This window comes from Kryptolebias marmoratus, linkage group LG16 (assembly GCF_001649575.2).
Source record: "Kryptolebias marmoratus isolate JLee-2015 linkage group LG16, ASM164957v2, whole genome shotgun sequence".
NCBI classification, from domain to species: Eukaryota; Metazoa; Chordata; class Actinopteri; order Cyprinodontiformes; family Rivulidae; genus Kryptolebias; species Kryptolebias marmoratus.
The window spans coordinates 30,535,098-30,549,299 of NC_051445.1; the positions used below are offsets into that span (position 1 = coordinate 30,535,098).

Genomic DNA, 14,202 nt, shown 5'->3' on the forward strand with positions numbered 1-14,202 from the left:
AGACTGGTTGGGCGAACTCCCTTGCACCCTCAAGGACCCTGCTGAGGGTATAGAGCTGGTCCAGTGTTCCACGACCAGGACGAAAACCACACTGCAAGTCGGAACTCTAGGTTCAAAACTAGGCTGGGGTCTTTTTGTATAGATTTTGCATGTTTCTCCTGTGCATGCATGGATTATTTTTATGTATGTTTCCTTAATCCAACAACATGCATGTTAGGTTAAATGGATATTCTAAACTGATCTAAGGTATTGTTTCACCCAGTGACTGAAAATAGGTACTGGCCCCTTGTGAACTTGAACAAGGTGTGGACACAAATGGTTAAATTATTACAAACAGTTGTACAATAAGCAGAGAAGAAATGGCTAAGTGCAATACACAAACAATAGCTGAGTGCGCATTATAGATCTTGAGAAAGTCAACAAAATACTATAACTTACGATTTTTGAGTGCTTTAAGCTAACATTTCAAGTCTCTTGTCATATATTATCTTTGTCTTATTTTAGTGATTTGACCAGCCATCCAATGGCAAACGGATAAGTGGAAAATCGTAAGTGGAATCTTGAAGATGTGACAGTTCTTATCCAAAAGGTTTCTCCAGTTCTGATTGTGGATTGGCAATTTCAGGCTTATAAATTAATGTCCTGTCCTGGCCGACGAACACTGGACCAGCTCTATACTCTTAGCAAGGTCCTTGAGAGTGCATGGGAGTTCGCCCAACCAGTCTACATGTGTTTTGTGGACTTGGAGAAGGCGTTCGACCGTGTCCCTCGGGGAATCTTGTGGGGGGTGCTCCGGGAGTACGGGGTACCAGGCCCTTTGATACGGGCTGTTAGGTCCCTTTATGACCGGTGTCAGAGCTTGGTTCGCATTGCCGGCAGTAAGTCGGACTCGTTTTTCGGTGAGAGTTGGACTCTTCTGCAGAACATGAAGAGGTAATTTAACTACTGATCAGGTGTATTGGAGCAAGGAAACAAAAAAAAAACATGCAAGATGGTGGCACTCAAGGACTAGGATTGCCTACCTCTTCTGTACAGAGTTGGGTATTCCAACAGAGCAATGATCCCAAATGCACATCAGAACTTGTTTCTGATTGGATAAAGCAGGCTACCATTAAGCTTCTGGAGTGGCCTTTCCAAAGGTCTTACCTCTACCCTATTGGAAATTTGTGGACTATGCTTAAAAGCCAGGTCAGTGCCAGGAAACAAATCAATTTAAAGGAGCTCTACCAGTTCTGCCAAGAAGAGCAAACACATATAAAACCAGAGTTATATCTTGTTGATGGACACAGAAAACCTGTGGTACAAAGGTACCTTTTTGAGATATTCAACCAAATTTTATTAGGGGAATATGGCTATATTTTAGTGTGTATATGTATAATTATGACCCTGTGTGGATTAGAGAAAATCCACAAGAAATTCCAAATTTTGCAAAATTAATGACATTGTAACTATATAGTCATTTGACTCAGGAAAAAAAAGATTCAGTGGAATCAATAAAAGCTCGAAATACGCCATTTATATCCATGAGTTGAAGGGAAATTATGTTTTAGTATTTATGCTGTCTGAATGCAGTTCCAAGAAAGTAAGCTTGAAATTGTCTCAAACACCCAAATTATATTTTACTAACTATATATTGTAAAATAATACCCACAGGTATACAGTATTTACAATACATTATATACATACACAATAGAGTCTGAAAGTACTGGACCATCCCTTTATTCTTCACATTCTACTTCCAATAAGGCAGATCTTTATGTAATCATTTAGTGTTCTGGAGCTACAGTCATTTAGGCTTTCTCAAATTTTTTAAAAAACATTGGTTGGTTTTTACTGAAAACTACAAATATACTCTATATAAGATAAAAAAGTCAACATTATTTATAGAAAAGATCTTAGTTAAAAAAAGGAAATCTCATTTACTTTTTAGTTTGTTTCAGTGACTAAATAATTAATATTTTCAGATGTAAGCAAATAACATTCTATAGTGGGCACTTAGTGACTATACCGCCAACAGCAAGGGGGCAAAAATGACCTAAAAATCCGCATAATTTAGCCCTTACAGTGTTCCTACAATTCTGAGTCATAAAAACATGAGATCAGGTCTCCAATCTTTAACTAGTGATTGATGACAGACACAACTTATTATCTCTAAATGCTAATGACATTTATTTTTTCTCTTTGTAGCTTGTGACCAGCTTTCACTTGGTGTGGCAGCCATCTTTGGTCCCTCTCACAGTTCATCTGCCAATGCAGTCCAGTCCATTTGTAATGCTCTGGGTGTTCCACACATCCAGACCAAATGGAAGCACCAGGTATCTGACAACAGAGATGTCTTCTATGTGAGCCTCTATCCGGACTTCTCCTCCCTCAGCCGTGCCATGCTGGACCTAGTCCACTTCTTCAAGTGGAAGACTGTCACTGTAGTTTATGATGACAGTACTGGTAAGACTCAAATCATTTATTCTGCTTTAACTGCACAGATTATCCCTGTTTAAATCCCACAATCCATCTGAAAGACTTTTTATTTTTACTTTTTAACTTACTCCTGTGACAGTTAACCTAAAAGTGTAACATAACAAGTCTGACCTAGACTATATTTATACATCATCTTTACAATGTACTATTTACTTTATAAGGTTTGAATTTGAAAGTCCAGGGTCACCACCACATTTTCTGCAAAATATGAACCACTGAACCAACTTTAATGAAATTCTAAGAAACTAATTGTTGGATATACTGTACACTATAACTGATTAACTTTTGGTCTCACCCCACTTTCAGATGGCCGCCACAGCTAATTGTGGTGGTCTTAGCAAACATAAATGGCTGCAACTCAGACAATTTTACAGATACTGAGCTATAATTTGATGTGGTAGTAGATGTTACTAATTCACAACCCATACTCAGACCCCTAACAGATATTTGGACAAACATCATTGAGCTGAATAGTAGCAACACTGTTTTCAGTTATTAATATCAGTTGTTAAGTACAGTTGTTAACAAAGCAGTCAAACAGTGTATGTATGACAGCAACATAATAAAACTCCTGAATTTTTGTTATGACTATTTGTTTTGGTATGCCACCTCAAGACTGTCTGTGACCCCCATCTGGCCATTCCTTTGAGAACAATCTGAAGACATCATTGCTAAGGTCTTGATGAGTGCATAATATGCAAAAAATAAAAATTATTAATTCTTAATCCATCAGCACTGTGTGACTATTATTGTCAGTGTAGGTTCTCCAGTTTATCCAATGGTTGTTATGTTTATTTTGGACCAAACTTATGAAACATAAATCTGTCAAAAATATTGGCATTTATTTACCTAAAGATGTGTTGCTTGTAAAGTAGATGAACTGTACTTATGAAGTGCCTTTCTAGCCAACCAGGCTATGCAAAGTGCTTTACAACACAATTTGTTCCCTCATTTACCACACACACATTCAGACAGCACTCCACTACATCTCAACAAAGCTAATCTGAATCAATCATTCTAAGACTAAGCATTGCTTTAGATCACTTTCATACACTAATGGGGCATCAGAGGCAATGAGGGGTTCAGGGTCTTGCCCAGGCACACTTCGACAAGTAAATGCATACTGGTAGAATTAAACCTCCAGACTCTCATTTTGGAGGACGACTGCTTTAATCACAGAGCTACAGCCAACCCTATAGTAGCTTTATTTTATTTGTAATTATTTTGTTAAAAGTCTTCTACACACACACACACACACACACACATGTATAATATATATATACATACATACATACACACTGCCTGGCCCCAAAAAAATGTTGCCACCGAAAAAAAAAAAAAAAAAGGTTACACACTAACATTTCATTGGACTGTCTTTAGCTTTGATTATGACATGCATTCGCTGTATCAGTGTTTTGATAAGCTTCTGCAATGTCACAAGATTTATTTATTATTTATTTATTTATTGCATTAATTTTTCACCAAGATCTTGCATTGATGATGGTGGAGTCTGACTGCTGCGTAAAGCCTTCTTCGGGAAATCCCAAAGATTCTCATTGGGGTTAAGGTCTGGACTCTGTGGTGGCCAATTCATGTGTGAAAATGTCTCATGCTCCCTGAACCACTCTTTCACAATTCAAGCCTGATGAATTGTGATGCATTGTCATCTTGGAATATGCCTGTGCCGTCTTGAAAGAAAAAAAAATCTATTGATAGAATAAACTGGTCATTCAGTATATTCAGGTAGTCAGCTGACCTCATTCTTTGAACACGTACAGTTGCTGAACCTAGACCTGACCAACTGCAGCAACCCCAGATCATAGCACTGCCCCCACATGCTTGTACAGTAGGCAACACTTCACCTGCCTCTCTTCTTACCCTGATGCTCCCATCACTCTGGAACAGGGTAAATCTGGACTCATCAGACCACATGACCTTCTTCCATTGCTCCAGAGTCCAACCTTTATGCTCCCTAGCAAATTGAAGCTATTTTTGCCAGTTAGCCTCACAGATTAGTGGTTTTCTTAAGGCTACACAGCTGTTCAGTCCCAATTGCTTGAGTTCCCTTTGAATTGTACGTGTGGAAATGCTCTTACTTTTACTATTAAACATAGTCCGGAGTTCTACTGTTATTTTTCTTCAATTTGATTTCACCAAACGTTTAAGTGATCGCCGATCACAATCATTCAGGATTTTTTTCCAGCCACATTTCTTCCTCAAAGACAATTGGTCCCCACTGTCTTTCCAGTTTTTAATGATGCATTGTACAGTTCTTAACCCAATTTTAATAGTTTTTGCAATCTTCTTAGATGTTTTCTCTGCTTGATGCATGCCAATGATTTGACCCTTCTCAAACAGACTGACATCTTTTCCACAACCACGGTATGTGTCTTTCGACATGGTTGTTTAAGAAATGAGAAGCAACTCCATGCACCAGTTGGGGTTAAATAACTTTTTGCCAGCTGAAACATGCAGTAATTATCCAATAGGAGGCTCATACTTATTTGCTTAGTTAAATCCAGGTGGCAATTTTTTCTTGGCAAGGCAGTATTTATCTATATATCTCCAAAGTCAATTCACAAAGATAGCATGTCTAGCCAGTAACCTCAGTCATCCCTCTTTATAACACTCTCTAGCCCCCTCTGAAGGATCTCAGCACATTCCCTGCCCAAACAGGATTGAAATAAAAGCCCTTCTGCAGGTTCTGGGTCTTTTGTAGCATCAGTTGCCTGATTGTGTCAGCTGGCTTTATTCAGTGTGGATAAATAGCACTCTAAATGAGTCCTAGATGAACCTCTTGCTTTGAGACCCAGACACTCTTCATATCTCAGGATCCATACCTCAAGACCATTGCTGAAAACTGGAATGTAGATGGACCTGTAAATTGAGAGCTTTGCCTTACAACTCAGGTCCTTCTTTATCACCACAAATCAGATCAACACCCTCATTACTGTAGACAAGACACAAATTCATCTTTTTATTTTTTGCTTCATACATCAATTACTTGTGAACATCATACCAATATCCATGAACTCTTTCACTCAAGGAAGTGACTGATCTCCAACCTGGAGAGAACATTTAATTTAATGAACTGATAACCATGGCCTCAGATTTAGAGGGACTGACTCACCTTGACTGCATTCACACGCAGCTGCAAACTGCTGCAGTGTGTATTGAAGGTCAGAACTTGAAGATGCCAATAAAACCACTTCATCTCACGACAGACATGATCGGTTGCAAGGTGATGGCCCCACCGAAGTCCAATATGTTGTATTATTCAACCTCAAACATCAGTTCCAGCTTCTTTCCTAAGGCAAAGTGATTTCGCTGTCCAGCTGGCTTCTCCTCTCCTTTCTTTTTATAATACATAATACACAATCTTTACTGTAATCACTAGGTCCGATCACCAGGTAATAGATAAGAAAGATGAATAGAACATGTAGCATATGGTAGACCCATATATTGTCCCAAGTTGTGGATACTGGACTAAAGAGCTGAATGGGAAAAAACAACAAACAAAAAAACAAAAAAACTAATAATAAAATAAAAGGGTCTTAAGGGCAGCAGATTAAAAATTCTACAAAAATGAAAGGAACTGGAGGACTCCTGCCTCTCGCACAGTGACCCCTGGAGATAGGCACCATCTCCCTGTGACCCGGAATGGAGAAGCGGGATGGATGAAAGGAACTGGAAGCATGAGGAGCTACAGACATAAACATTTACAAACAATAACTTAAACTAACGATCATTTTTATTATATTTTTGACTTGTGCTAAACTATAGCACTGGAGATCTTATAATTTGAAGATCATTCAACTTTTACAATAAAGATTTCTGTGATTCATTTGAACTGTGAATAATTTTTCTCCTGTTAAGTGTCTGATGCTGGGTTTTCTCATGAGTTTCATTAAAATCTCACTGTTTTTGTGCAATGTTTTGTAAATCTTTTTTTTTGTTGTACAATTTATCACAACCAAAAGTCAAATCATATTATTCCCGATCAAACTGCACATTTAGTTGTTTATTTTGCATGTTTTATTTTAAAGATGTGCAATAAAATACTGGATGAAATTTTGTAACGCAATAATATTATGCTGATTTATTGCTTATTTATTGTCAAGCTCTATAAAGTACTTAGTTTAAAACAATTTTAAAAATATATAATAAAATAATGGAATAAAATCTGGACTGTAAATAAGTCCCAAGATATTGTACAAACTAATGGGTACTGTGTGAATGTGGAAAGGTTGGGGTTAGGGTTGTAAATCTTGTAAACACCTTCAGGAAGGAATTGATTGTTGCTGATCCCACCACCTCTGTTAATTAAGTTGTAAAGTGGACATAGCTGGTTCACTATGAGGTTAATAATGGCTTGATTTTCTGTCTTAGTGATCGGAAATAAGATGGTGGCTCAACAAGACAACAACTTTACCTTTTCTGTCACCACTTACACTATTGACTTGATCATGAGGGTAGATAATGTTATAGGAGACACAGAGCAAACAGAAATCACATCTTTATTCGGATTCAATTTTATCTGCTTGCATTTAGCTTTGCAAAGTACTATGTGTTTCCCAATTGATGAGCCATGTCTCTTTTGTATTTCTGTTAAATATTTTTATCTGTTCACCTTCTGACTCCCCATCTGCTATCAACTGTGGCTGCTTTTCAAGGCTGCAATGCAAAGATGCTAGGAAATGACCCCTACTTGTGAAAAAAAAAAAAAAAACAAAGGAGAAAACAAACAAACAAATCAATGATTATAGTTGTATTTTTTCTAATGGCTCAACATTTATTAGTAAAACTGGGATTGCAGCAGCATGTCACCACAATATATCCATACAACTACCAGAACACTGCTGCTGTTACTTCTACTGCAGTTGCTGCAAACTTTGATCGGGTCGTAAGGGAAAACAAGCTGCTGAATATAAAAAAAACCAATTTAATTTAATTTGTTTTTTATACAAAACTAATATTAAAGCAAAGTGTTTGGTCATTACTAAGAAAAGATTTGAAACCTGATTGTACACGTCAGAAAAGCTATAGAAGAATAACATTACAAATGGATTATGGCAAGTTAACTTTTGGCTTGTTGATGTTACTTTAACGTCTGACACTATTGAGACAGAACCAGGTGAAAAAAATGTTTTGTCAAACTTTGGAATCAGAAGTACAAGTACTTCATTAGCTCAAAAGAAAAGTAACTGTACCCGGAATGAACCTGACAAGATTGCAGACACAGCTTTTGCTTTGTTTATATATGATATGATCCCAAAGAATCCTCTCACAAAATCCCTAAAGGGACATAGTTGTAAGCCTCCTCCTGATCCACAAGCCGCATGTAAACTGGACAATGAAACTCTAATGACCCCCTCAACAACTTCAAAATTGTCATAAACCCAAGGGTTTCTGTCCAGAGAGAGCGAGACCAAAACCACACACGGAGACGAGGATAACGGTAAGTGCATTTATTTACAGGTGAAGCTATGTACAGTGATCATTTCCTGAAGGAGTCTGCAAGAGAAGGAGAACCGGGTGAGTCTCGGGTACAACATCGGTTTCCAAGATGGTTGCGAGGATTATAATGTCTCTTTGTTTGCTTACAGGTCCTAGCGGAAGGTTGCGGCGTCGAGAAGGAGCGGGGCGGTTCCAGTAGTTCCAGAAGAGGAGCCAGGTAGCAGCGAGGTAAGTATCCGTGATTATCCAGGTAAGTAGTTCTTCAGATCCGTAGTCGTGGCGTGGCAAAAAACCTGAGTCGTAGGCACAAAAACAGAGAACGTGATTAGCTTAAGGAGCATAAGTTAGGTTAGACGCTGTGGCGGGGAATCTAATTCAGAAGGTTCGATGCTCCAGCGAAGATCTGATCCCAGCCTGCTGCTTAAGTACCGGCTGGTCTCATCAGTGGAAACTGGAACACCTGTGGAGGAATGATTAGTGGCACTGCCCAAAAGGCGGGGCCAAACCCAGATCCTCACAGTACCCCCCCTCTAACAATCGCCTCCTGGCGATTTTGGACGTCTCTCTGGATGTGCTCTATAAAAGTCCAAGATCAAGGAGGCATCCAGGATAAAAGACCTGGGGACCCATGTGCGCTCCTCAGGTCCATTGCCCTCCCAATCGACCAGAAATTGAGTCCCTCTACCTCTTTGTCGTGCATCAATAATACGGTTGACCGTAAAAGCGGGATGATTGTCGATCAACCGGGCGGGAGGGGGGAGGACGGTAGGTGGGCTCAATGGACTGTCCAAGAACGGTTTGATCTGAGAGACGTGAAATGCTGGGTGGATCTGCATAGCTGCCGGAAGGGACAAACGGACTGAGGTGGGATTCAGCACTCTCTCAATGGGGAAAGGTCCTATGAATCGAGGAGCTAATTTCCTCGAGGTGCCTTCAAGAGGAATGTCTCTGGTGGAAAGCCAAACCTTGTCACCCACCTTATATTTAGGTGCTGAGGAAAGGTGACGGTCAGCATACTTCTTATTTTGTTCGCTAGATCTCTGTAGTGCTCTCCTAGTTTGCCGCCATATGCTTCTGCACCTTCGTAGATGGGCCTGCACAGAAGGAACAGCAATTTCAGTTTCAAAGCTAGGAAACAGTGGTGGATTGTATCCAAGAGCCGCCTCAAAAGGTGATAATCCCGTGGCCGAAGAGACGTGAGTGTTGTGTGCATACTCAATCCAGACTAGCTTCTTGCTCCATGTGGAGGGGTTGTCGCTTGCCAGAACCCTGAGGGCCACCTCCAACTCCTGATTGCACCGTTCCGATTGGCCATTAGATTGTGGATGGTACCCGGATGTGAGACTCACCCCAGCCCCCAATCCCCTGCAGAAGCTGCGCCACACCTGAGACGTGAATTGTGGTCCTCTGTCTGAGACGATGTCCACTGGGATCCCATGAAGGCGGAAGACTTGGTGTGTGATGATCTCAGCAGTCTCGAAGGCGGTGGGGAGCTTGGAAAGGGGAATAAAGAGAGCAGACTTTGAAAATCGGTCAACAATAGTGAAAATGACTGTATGTCCCTGTGAAGGTGGTAATCCAGTGACGAAGTCTATTGCAATGTGTGACCATGGACGACTTGGTATAGGTAGAGGCTGTAATAGCCCGACTGGAGGTTGATTGCCACCCTTGAAACGGGCGCAGGTGGAACAAGCTGAGACAAACTCTTTAATATCCGCAGCCAGACTAGACCACCAGAAGTACCGGGTGGCCAGTTTTAACATTCGGTTGACTCCTGGATGACAAGAAAACTGCTGGGAGTGTAACCAATTCAAGACCCTGGGTCGAACTGTGGTGGGGACATAAATCTTGTTAGGAGGGCCTCCTCCGGCATCAGGTTCCCTTTGTTGAGCCTCACGGATCTCCCTTTCAATGTCCCACGTGAGGGCCCCCACAATCAGGGAAGGAGAGATTATGGGTTCTTCCTGATCAGGTGAGTCTTCCCGAGCCCAGAGCCTTGATAACGCATCTGGCTTCACATTCTTGGTTCCTGGTCTGTAGGTAATGGAAAAATTGAACCGCCCGAAGAACAGGGACCACCTAGCCTGTCGGGGGTTCAATCTCTTGGCCGTCTGGAGGTATGCTAAATTTTTGTGGTCCGTCCATATAATGAACGGAACCTCGCTCCCCTCTAGCCAGTGCCTCCATTCTTCGAGTGCTAATTGAATGGCTAACAATTCCCTGTTGCCAACGTCATAATTGCTCTCTGTCGACGTGAGACGCCGAGAGAAATATGCACAGGGGTGAATTTTATTGTCTTGAGTCGACCTCTGAGACAGAACAGCCCCTACTCCGGTATCTGAGGCGTCGACTTCTACAATAAATTGTAGCTTTGGATCAGGATGTCGAAGTATTGGAGCAGAGATAAACAGAGCTTTCAATTTACTGAAGGCTGACTGAGCTTCAGGTGACCAAATGAANGAAGTTGGCAAAGCCGAGGAAACGTTGGAGTTGGCGACGATCAGTGGGAGTGGGCCAGTCTGCCACAGCTCGGATCTTCTCGGGGTCAGTCTGGTAAAACCCCTGTCCGAAGATAAAACCCAGGAAGTTAACGGTTGTCACACTAAACTCACACTTCTCTGCTTTGACGAAAAGTTGATTTTCCAAGAGTCTTTGAAGTACGGCCTTGACATGGTTCTGATGTTGAGCAGGATCCTGTGAATAGATATCGTCAAGATAGACGAAAACAGAAATATTTAGAAAGTCTCTCAGGATGTCATTAATTAATGATTGAAAAACAGCAGGTGCGTTAGTGAGTCCAAATGGCATGACTAAGTACTCGAAGTGACCGAGAGGAGTCTTAAAAGCTGTCTTCCACTCGTCTCCTTCCCTTATTCTTACCAGATGGTAAGCGTTTCGGAGGTCGAGTTTAGTGAATACAGTGGCAGAATGCAGTTGTTGATGGACGGAGTCAATTAAAGGGAGTGGATACTTATTCTTTACAGTGATCTGGTTTAATCCTCTGTAGTCAATGCAAGGACAGAGACTTTTGTCCTTCTTTTGCACAAAAAAGAACCCCGCCCCTAGAGGCGACTTGGATGGACGGATGATGCCGGAAGCCAGAGAGTCCTCAATATATGACTTCATAGCATCTTTTTCAGGTCCGGAAAGGTTGAACAATCGACTAGAGGGAAGTGTTTCACCTGGGATGAGTTCTATGGCGCAGTCGTAGGGTCGGTGGGTGGTAATGATAGTGCCTTAGCTTTACTGAACACAGGAGCAAGATGGTGATACTCGACTGGGATCTTGGTTAAGTCTGGGGCCTGCTCAGGTTCAGTCTTGGTACTGGAGAATGGCAGTGCGGAGTGTAAACAATTTTGTAAGCAGAAAGGGCTCCATGACTCGATCCTTCTTTCCGTCCAGTTGATTACTGGATTGTGTAAATGTAGCCAGGGAAACCCTAAAATCATCTGCGTATTAGGTGCGGGAAAAACTAGAAAATCACTCTCTTCTCTATGGTTACCGGATACCAGAAACTGTAGTTTAACAACTTTGTGTGTGATTTTGGTAATTACTTGGCCGGAAATGTCCATAACGGGAAGCGGAGAGGGTAGTGGAGTAGGTTTTAACTGTAAGCGGTTGACTAAATCCCTGGAAATTAGACTCTGTTCTGCACCTGAGTCGATTAGAGCGTGGACTGGGATCTTAATCTGATGATTTAGCAGGGTTGAGTGAACAAAAAGTCGTGACCCGAGGGGTTGTGTAAGGCTACTCACTAGTACCCCTCGGTTACCTAGTGAGTCTTCTCTTTTAACTGAGGGCATTTCGCTCGGAAATGATCTCCCTCCCGACAATAAAAGCACTCTTTAGCTTCCAGGCGTCTGAGTCTCTCTTCTGCTGATAGTCTCGCTCGTCCTACCTGCAAAGGTTCTGGTTCCTCGTTTGAGACTGTTGATTCGGCTTCCATGGTGGCGACGTGCCGCCCGAGGTTGTTCGTCCGATCCCTTCTCTCTCGTTGCCTCTCCCGCAGGCGGTTGTCCAAACGTATGGCCAGAGTTATAAGATCGTCCAAAGCTCGTGGCTCTTCCCAACCTGCTAGCTGGTCCTTGAGAGGTTCTTGGAGGGAATGGAGGAAGACCCCTTTTAGTGCTGCCTCGTTCCAACCGGAAGTAGCCGCCAGTGTCCGGAAATCGATCGCAAACTGAGCCACCGAGCATGAACCTTGTTTTAGGTTCCACAGTTTCTGGGTTATCTTGGTGTCTGTATATTTAAGCCCAAAAGTTTGTTCAAAGTCCTCGATGAACTGATCGAATGTGGTTAGCCTAATATCCCTGAAACTGTACCTAGCTTCAGCCCATTTCAAAGCTTTGTCACGAAGAAGTCCGATCATATATGCAATCTTAGCTGGCCCATCGGCAAAAGACTGTGGCGAACGAGCGAATACGAGATAACACTGTAGTAGGAACCCTGCACATTTACCGATCTCTCCCGAAAAAGGTTCGGGAGTCGGTGACGGAACCTCGCGAAAATGACCGGATGTTGACACCGGAAGTGAAGTGGCCGCAGAAGCAGATGCGGAAGTGGAATCTGCAGTGGTGGAAACCAACGATGATAATTTTTGGTGAATTTCTTGGGCTAACAGAGTTAGTTGGTCCAAGCGACTGGTTTCTGATTGTTGTCTTTGACAGAGAGCATTAATCATGGATTTGTGTCGGCCGAGTTCTGAAGCTGTTTTAAGGTGTTCCGGCTGGGCACGGATTCCCGCCATCTTTGCGGTGAATCTCTTGCCTCCATAAACTATCCCCAATTTTAACCTTCGTTTTGTAGACAAGGACGGAAACCTATTGTCTACACAAAAATAATTCCCCTTAGACGGATGGTTCTGATTTCGACCCACTCTGGACATTTTGGTAAGGCTGGAGCATACTGTCATAAACCCAAGGGTTTCTGTCCAGAGAGAGCGAGACCAAAACCACACACAGAGACGAGGATAACGATAAGTGCATTTATTTACAGGTGAAGCTATGTACAGTGATCATTTCCTGAAGGAGTCTGCAAGAGAAGGAGAACCGGGTGAGTCTCGGGTACAACATCGGTTTCCAAGATGGTTGCGAGGATTATAATGTCTCTTTGTTTGCTTACAGGTCCTAGCGGAAGGTTGCGGCGTCGAGAAGGAGCGGGGCGGTTCCAGTAGTTCCAGAAGAGGAGCCAGGTAGCAGCGAGGTAAGTATCCGTGATTATCCAGGTAAGTAGTTCTTCAGATCCGTAGTCGTGGCGTGGCAAAAAACCTGAGTCGTAGGCACAAAAACAGAGAACGTGATTAGCTTAAGGAGCATAAGTTAGGTTAGACGCTGTGGCGGGGAATCTAATCCAGAAGGTTCGATGCTCCAGCAAAGATCTGATCCCAGCCTGCTGCTTAAGTACCGGCTGGTCTCATCAGTGGAAACTGGAACACCTGTGGAGGAATGATTAGTGGCACTGCCCAAAAGGCGGGGCCAAACCCAGATCCTCACAAAAATGAACTACGAACTAGGTGAATGACACTGTTCTTTCTGATTCTGAGGTTTAACAATCAGTTGGAGGCTCTTTTCCAACACACTAAAATAGACTTTCCCAAGGGAGTTGACCACTGTAACTTCTTGAAAGCTGTAATACACTTTCTAGTCCACTGTGGATCACCACCCTGGTTTGCCAGTCCACAGGCATTGTCCCAACTTCCATGTGACATTCAAAAGACCTATCAACTATGACAGGTCCACTACATCCAGAACCTTCACTTGACAGGAACATGGACACTATGTAATCAAATGAAAAACTGGGGATGTAAAAGTCTAAGCACCCACAGTGACTATATCACAGACGGTGGCAATGGTCTCATTAACAAGGAATGGTTGATATCACATAATTTGCAATTCAGGTGGGAGGCCAGGGTTCAAATCATGTAAATGTTTTTTTTTTTTTTTCCCAACAAATCATGGTAAAATGTCACAGTTTAACTCTTCAAAGTCGACAGAAGCGCTGGCTCGTCCAAGTCACATGACCGATTTAAAACGCTCTAGCGGGAAAGATCCGCCCTCTTAGACACTTCGTTTTAATCTGTGTCGAAAGTCCAGACTTCAAGCTTTACACTAGTTTTTAAATCATCTCGATAGGCCAAGGAAAACCAGAGTTATGAGAAATTATTCCCGACACATTTATTTTTTTTAAAAATCATCGTCATATTTTCAGCGCGTTAGAGCGAGAAGCGCCAAAACCGGGAGAAAACTCCCCCATCCTCCGTCCGATCTC

At 42.2% G+C, this 14,202-nt stretch overlaps 1 protein-coding gene across 3 annotated transcripts in view; it reads left to right on the plus strand.

The window, feature by feature from the left end:
• The window catches only part of grik2 (glutamate receptor, ionotropic, kainate 2), a 649,386-nt gene that overhangs the window by 163,852 nt on the left and 471,332 nt on the right, over window positions 1-14,202 (plus strand). For all 3 annotated transcript variants that reach the window (XM_037980176.1, XM_037980177.1, XM_037980178.1), the window contains exon 4: window positions 2,188-2,445. In XM_037980176.1, coding sequence (XP_037836104.1) covers window positions 2,188-2,445 — 258 coding nt within the window. The remainder of the gene's footprint in view (window positions 1-2,187; window positions 2,446-14,202) is intronic.